The sequence below is a fragment of the Cydia fagiglandana genome, chromosome 9, assembly GCF_963556715.1.
Source record: "Cydia fagiglandana chromosome 9, ilCydFagi1.1, whole genome shotgun sequence".
NCBI lineage: Eukaryota > Metazoa > Arthropoda > Insecta > Lepidoptera > Tortricidae > Cydia > Cydia fagiglandana.
In genome coordinates this window covers 12,880,639-12,888,180 of record NC_085940.1, presented here as the reverse complement: position 1 = coordinate 12,888,180, position 7,542 = coordinate 12,880,639, and the positions used below count along the sequence as shown (strand labels likewise).

The following is a 7,542-nucleotide window of genomic DNA, read 5'->3' as shown; positions in this document are numbered from 1 at the left end:
GCCGCTTCCGTTAGCGAGACGGGTATATTTACCTAAAATATTTAAAACTCAGCTCCTGTTTCGTCTTAATTCTGTTGCGACGATTTTCGAGGCACTGCTAATAAGTTCCAATTCTGTTCCGAGTTTTGAAGAATGAATGAAAATTTATTGTAACTATAATATATGAGCACTTATTTACTAATTCTACCAGAGAGATAGATCCCAAATTCCAATTATAAAATAACCTCATAATACATATATATCAATAGAAAATAAGAAAAAATACAGATACATATTTATTCACTTACATTCACAGATTATTCCAACAATTTTTCGTCTTCACTAGTGACACTTGTATTGGCTCTCAGCGAATCAGCCGACGACGCACTTGATATAGTGCCATCTCCGTCGCACTGGAATGGTGCTCCCGTCTGCGCTACTCGATACCTCTTCTTCCATTTCACTTCTCTTCTAATCCTGCCGCACACATCTATCACGCTATTCCTCAATTCCATTGGTATACTAGAGTTGATAACATCACGTATCAAGCCATCTTTGACATTTCTGCTTGAAGACCAGCAAGGCATAGCTCTCGAGCTACTCCGACCAAGTAGTCCACATTTATTCTCCTTCTTTCCTGAAAAGTTTTTATGAATTTTTTGCTTCATATTGATCCAATCATCTTGAAACTCTCCATCTTGCCATTTCATGTGCATACATTTCAAGCTATACATGCAGCAGGCGAAGGCCACAATTAATGAACATAAGCCTAGAATATAACCTAGTATAGATAGTATTGTAATTTTGCACGTGGTGCTGTAATCTACTTTTACTCCCTTCGGATAAGGATTCATTTTTCCCTGTAATATATCCTCAAGGAGACTTAATTTTTGGGACACAGTTGAACAGTTTGATTCTATTTCTGCTTTTAAATCTGTTGCAACGTTCGGTATTTCGGTAACTGTTACGCTCAAACCATTTTTGATGGCATAGATGTCTTGAATTTCTACCGGATGCTCTAAATCTCTACATAAATTGACTGTAGGTAGATAGGCTAACGTTGGTAAATCATTTTTGAGATCTCCAATACATGTTGCTGCTCGGACACATCTGTTCACATTTTCATCATAAAAAGGTTTTTCGTCCATATACTTCACTCCACAATCTACCGGAGAACAGTCATCCAAAGCATTTTCATCAATAGAATCACAATTTCTTATTATTTTTTGTCCAATATACTCTTTTAACTCTCGCGATTGTCTTCTTAATTTTGTAATTCTTGTATCAAAAGGAATTTCTAATATTTTTGATTTAGTTTTATATCCGCACTTACACGTCACTTTAATATAACAAATACCCCTCTTATCATGATGAAACACAGATGGATACACGAATACTAAAGTTTCCTGTCCTCCTGGCATAATTTTTTGCACCTGATTGCCGTACAGAAACATAGAATTGCAATCCTGGTCTTTTTCAATAGAACAACACTTTTTAAACCTGGTGCCTACCCAACATGGAGCCTGATTTTCGTTCATGATTTTAAAGTAAAATTGAAGGGCAACAGAGTTTTTGTCTAGAGGAAGAGTTCCTTTAGAATATATAGTTACAGAAAATGATTCTCTGGACATAAAATTAAGGAAAAGCAAGAAATAAACAAACATCTCTTTTGAAACATTAGACTGACATTGTCAAAATATTGATTGATATTTGATTAGCAAATAGGTTTCGTCCTCTTTGATTCCTAGATTGAGTTTTTAAGTTCTCTTTATAAAAACTATGTGCATTGTAGGCTCTACTTAGTTTGGGGAACGCCAAAATCAGGGGACAATCGTGTTGCAGCAACAAGCTCGCCCATTTTTCCGTCATCCCCGCACACAAACCGCGCAAATCCTAAAGGTATGTCGTCGGCTCGTCAGTGTACAACGTCGCGAACAGACTTATAATCATCTAAAATTATTGAAACACTTATTGTACCAATATAAGTATATGACTTTTAATTTACTGATACTGATAAACTCGGCTCCACAAATACCTACAAATCGCACCATGACAGTTATAACTCTTATAACTCCGTTTTTTCTGTTCTTGCATAATGATCTTTAATGAAATCAGCAGCCCGCTCCGCAATCATCATTGTAGGAGCGTTTGTATTAACACTAGATATAGTTGGCATGATGCTCGCATCGACAACTCTAATTCCCTCCAAACCCAGCACTCTAAGTTTACTATCGACCACAGCAGTAGGATCTCCAGCTTTCCCCATCTTTGCAGTTCCCACTGGATGATATACATTGTATGTTAATGTTCTAGCCATACACTCCCAATATTCATCGCTTTCAAATACAGTTTCATCACAATCCTTAAAATTGATCCTTTGTAACTTGGCGTTGAATTTTCTAAAAATTGGTGTGTTTAGGATCTCCAGTACTCTTTTAAGATTTGACACATAAATCTTCATATCGCGTTCATCGCTAAAATATTTCGAGTAGATTTTAGGAAAGTCAGCAGGGTTTGTACCGCGTAACATAATTCTACCTTTCGAATGAGGTCTGCATAAGGATATGAAGAAAATTATCATCTCTTTCTCAGCATTGAACTCGGAAAACTGTTGGCAAATCTCATTTTGAAACGACAAAGTGTTTGTACACATAGTATATACGTAAGAGGTGTTTGGAAGGTAGTAATTATGGTCAATTTGTACATCAGGCAAAAGTTTATTACCAGGGACCGACAAGAAAGCATTGATGTTCGGTTGGTCGTAGTTGGTAGAATGTGGGCCAGTCTGCTCTAAAAGATATTGAGCTGCAGCTTTAAGCCAAAATATATCATCCCTTTTCTTAGCTCCAGTATCAATAGTTACAGGTACAGGTATTCTGACATGATCTTGAAGATTTTCTCCAACTGGCAAATCTGCTACAAGTGGAATTCCTAATTCTTCCAAATGTGCCTTAGGTCCAATGCCTGACAGCAACAAAAGAACTGGCGTGTTCACAGCACCAGCACTTAGTATAACTTCCTTATTTGCAAAAAATGATGCTTTCCCGTTGCTTAGAGTCACTTTAACTCCTTTAGCTGCTTTGTCTTGCATGATAATTTTAAATGCAAAAGTTTTTTTCAGAAGAAACAAATTGTCTCTTTTTCTTATGGGGTTTAGAAAAGCAGTTGCAGTGCTGACTCGTTTACCTTTGTAGTTGCTTCCTCTGATTTTTCCCACTCCCATTTGACTATCTCCATTCAAGTCGTCCAAAAATTTCAAACCCATTTCTTGATAGGCCTGCGTTAACAATTCAGCTACACCATCATGGGTAAAATTTAACTGATCAACAATGAACTCTCCATTGGTGCCGTGATATTTTCTTAATTCGGGGTTATTTAATATAAATGGGTCGATAACCTTTTCGCTTTTTTTGAAATATTCTTTTATCGTCGGCCAGTCCCAGTCGTTGTTGAAATTCCAAGGTTCGTAGTCTCCGGGGCTACCTCTCATATGCAGGAGACCGTTGATAGAGCCAGTGCCACCTAGGAGTCTCCCGCGGGGCCAGAACGAACGACCATCGACGCATCCCCTGTTAGTCGTCTCGTCTACCTCTGTGTAGTATTGCCATGCTTGTGAACCCCTATGTGTCGCACCGGAAAAATTGGGGATCTGAAATTATGATTAGTTTTATGAGATATCTACAAATATTACGGATCTATTTTTTTTAAATAATACTATATCACTTACCACACTTTCTATAAGCGGGTCGTCGCCTGCTTCAATGAGGAGAATCTTCCAGTCCTTCACCTGCGTCAGACGATTGGCAAGCAACGATCCCGCCGTACCCGAGCCCACGATGATGAAGTCGAAGCTGCTGCCACCTATAATACAAAACGAGTATTTATTGGAATTTTATTTTATTTCCTAAATAATGTGCAAAAAGAAAAGTTCATGTGTAATTTGCAAGCCTCTAGTAGGCAGTAAGTACGTTAAAGCTTATAAAACGTACGTAAATAAAGTTTGTATGACGGTTCCCATTTTCAGATGCACTCGCATTGACTTTAAATTTGAAAAGAATAATAGAGTCAGACCAAGAAAAGTCTGCAGCGGATTTGATAGCCCACGCAGTGCACGTGTTATTTTAAACGTCAAACTTCTATGAAATTATGACGTAAAAATAACATGTACCTACACTGCGTGGGCTATCAAATCCGCTGCAGACTTTTCTTGGACCGACTCTATTGAAATCATATTCCATATCTTCAGATTAACAATTATTTCAGAAAGCTTGGGTTTATTTTTAAATGCTGTTTTACACAGATTTTTTCAATCTTTATTACCCACCTACTAAGTAACAATAAGGTCGAAATATGTAATTTGGAATACCGATTAGGTGGGTACCTACTTAATAGAGTTTTGAAAGTAATTTGGCATTATATATTATCTTAACGTATGAATATGTAAGCCTTACTACCCTCCTACGGGCTACCACTAACGTTACACCCCTTCAACGTGAAATATGTTACGGTTGACGATTTTTTATTAAATTTATCACCTAATTCGGGTATTCTTATAGTAGTACACACCAGAAACGCTGTGTAAATGGTCCTTCGGCCAATCCTCGGTAAGCAGGCATTGCGCTGCCAGGAGTTGGGTGATCAGGTTCACAAACGTGGCGCCCGCAGAACCCTGGCTGTATGAAGCGCAGGGATGCTCCAGGCATACCATGGTTTTTGTTACTAGAAAAAGGTACGAGTATAAGCATATTTGTTTTATTAAAAATGAATGTATTAACAATTACTATTTTTTTAATGCTATAAATCGATTAAGAAAGAAATACTACATTTTTGGGCAAACTAAACCGTTGTGGGGTTCAGCTAAACGCATATTATGCGAGTTTGATATTGAATAAAATACAGCGCGCTATCAAGAACATTTATTATTCTTGCGCATTGTGATAGTCTTAAGGTTTAATGATCCTTCTCTTGGTTCTCTTGGTTTAAGTCCCACACTCACAAATATGTAGGTACCTACTTATTATGTGGAGTGCGGAAATTAACTTAATTCATACACTATAGTTCGTTTTTTTTAGCATTAGAAATGTGATATTTCATAAGATTTCAAGAATAAATTATAATTATTTTATGTGAATTATGTTAAACCATGGACGATGTTAAACTAATGGCATTCAGTGGGTAGTGATTAGAAATGTGATTTGTGTTTACCCGAATATTTGTTAATTAATCTGTCGGTAGCCGCGAAAATGACCCTTCTCTCCTACCCGCCAATTCAAATGATGAAGAAGTATAAATGTAACTTACCATGGGTTGGAAGGGGCATTCTCGCTTTGGCGCTTGAACCGGTAACATTGAGTAGGAAGGCTTACTGCGTGTTAAGTTAAGAATGTCGAAAGTGTTGAAGTAAGAACTTGGAGCAGAATAAATGTAATTAATTGTACCCAGGACTTTGATTCATCACAGAAAGAACTTGCAAGAAGGTAAGCGATCTTAACATATCTTTTAATTGAAAAACGCTTTTTAAAAATCAAAAACGATTACTTATGAAAGCAGAAGAATATAAATGATCGTATTAGATTCATAATTGTTACATATTTGCCGTAACTTATTTTTAAAATGTGTTTTTCAATTCAAAGACACATCAAGATTGTTTACCTTATTTCTAATGCTAAAAAAAACGAACTATACTTCATATCATTGTCCACTTATTTTACTTGTGTACAACAAATGGATAGTGTAACAACTATCAAACCATTGCAAACGGTAGATGGTTACCTACATGGTATTGAATTTACACACAAAAATAGACGAAACAAGTAAAGCATAAAAAACGGAAAAGACAAAAATGGGAAATTGCATGTATTTTTAGGGTTCCGTACCCAAAGGGTAAAACGGGACCCTATTACTAAGACTTCGCTGTCCATCCGTCCGTCCGTCCGTCCGTCCGTCCGTCTGTCACCAGGCTGTATCTCACGAACCGTGATAGCTAGACAGTTGAAATTTTCACAGATGATGTATTTCTGTTGCCGCGATAACAACAAATACTAAAAACAGAATAAAATAAAGATTTAAATGGGGCTCCCATACAACAAACGTGATTTTTGACCAAAGTTAAGCAACGTCGGGAGTGGTCAGGACTTGGATGGGTGACCGTTTTTTTTTGCTTTATTTTTGTTTTTTTTTGCATTATGGTACGGAACCCTTCGTGCGCGAGTCCGACTCGCACTTGCCCGGTTTTTTAAATCGGTGGTTCGAGTTTGGAGCGAACTACTTACTAGTATATAAGCATAGTTTAAGTACTTATATGAAAACTAGCTGTTGCCCGCGACTTCGTCCGCGTGGACTCTTATCTTGAACATTTTACATCTTGAGTACCTATAATTTTCATCGATGCAAACTTTATAATACAAACTTTTAATGTTAATGCCCTTTTACCAAGTTTGAAGTTCCTAGCCTGAAAGTTTGAAAAAAAATGTTTGATATTCATACAAACTTTCAACTCCTTTTGCACCACATTAGGGGATGAATTTTCAAAAATGCTGATATTAGTTTTCTTGTACTATTTTAATTTAATACCTTTTTGTAAAGTTTCAATTTCCTAGCACTTTACACAAAATTTGCACCCGCAGACGAACTTTCATCCCCTTTTTAACCCCCTTAGGGGTTGAAATTCCAAAAACGTTGCAATTACTTTTTTTTTGTAGGTAATTGGCTATTATGCCTTTCTAAGAAGTTTCAAAACCATTTGTAATGGATTCAAACTTTCAACCCCTTTTTAACCCTGTTAGGGGATGAATTTTACAAAACGCTGAAATTACTTTTCCTGTCTTCTAATAATATCCCTAAATACAAAGATTCAAGTCCCACACTCGAAAAAATGTTTGATATCCATACAAATTTTCACCCCTTTTTCACCACCTTGAATATTCAAAAACGCTGAAATTAGTTTTCTTGTATTTTAATAATATATCTTTTAAAGAAGTTTCAAATTCCTAGCTCAAAAGAAAACTTTAACCCCATACAAACTTTCATCCCCTTTTTAGCCCTGTTAAGGGTTGAATTTTACAAAACGCTGAAATTACTTTTATTGTCTTCTAATAATATCCCCAAATACAAAGATTCAAGTCCTGCGCTCGACAAAATTTTTGATATCCATACAAACTTTCAACCCCTTTTTCACCACCATGGGGAATGAATTTTCTAATACGCTGAAATTAGTTTTCTTGTATTTGAATTTGATACTTTTTTACAAAGTTTCAAGTTCCTAGCTTAAAATAAAATTTGCACCCGAAGACGAACTTTCATCCCCTTTTTAACCCCCTTAGGGGTTGAATTTCCAAAAACGTTGCAATAACTTTTTTTTGTAATCGGCTATTATGCCTTTATAAGAAGGTTCAAAGCATTTGTAATGGATTAAAATTTTCAACCCCTTTTCAACCCTGTTAGGGGATGAATTTTACAAAACGTTGAAATTACTTTTCTTGTCTTCTAATAATATCCCTAAATACAAAGATTCAAGTCCACCACTCGAAAAAAATTTTGATATCCATACAAACATTCAACCCC

General features: G+C 36.3%; 2 protein-coding genes across 2 annotated transcripts; both read right to left on the bottom strand.

Moving 5' to 3' along the window:
• Positions 1–262: 262 nt before the first annotated feature.
• On the bottom strand, positions 263–1,913 carry LOC134667407 (uncharacterized). The gene has a single exon (XM_063524811.1). The coding sequence runs from the start codon at positions 1,641–1,643 to the stop codon at positions 297–299; it is 1,347 nt and encodes a 448-aa protein (XP_063380881.1). The 5' UTR covers positions 1,644–1,913; the 3' UTR covers positions 263–296.
• A 37-nt stretch (positions 1,914–1,950) lies between these two features.
• On the bottom strand, positions 1,951–4,692 carry LOC134667406 (ecdysone oxidase-like). Its single transcript, XM_063524810.1, has 3 exons — positions 4,546–4,692; positions 3,707–3,840; positions 1,951–3,628 (listed from the first exon to the last, which is right to left on the bottom strand). Exons 1-3 carry the CDS (start codon positions 4,685–4,687, stop codon positions 2,045–2,047), a joined length of 1,860 nt encoding a protein of 619 aa, XP_063380880.1. The 5' UTR covers positions 4,688–4,692; the 3' UTR covers positions 1,951–2,044.
• Between the last annotated feature and the right edge of the window lie 2,850 nt (positions 4,693–7,542).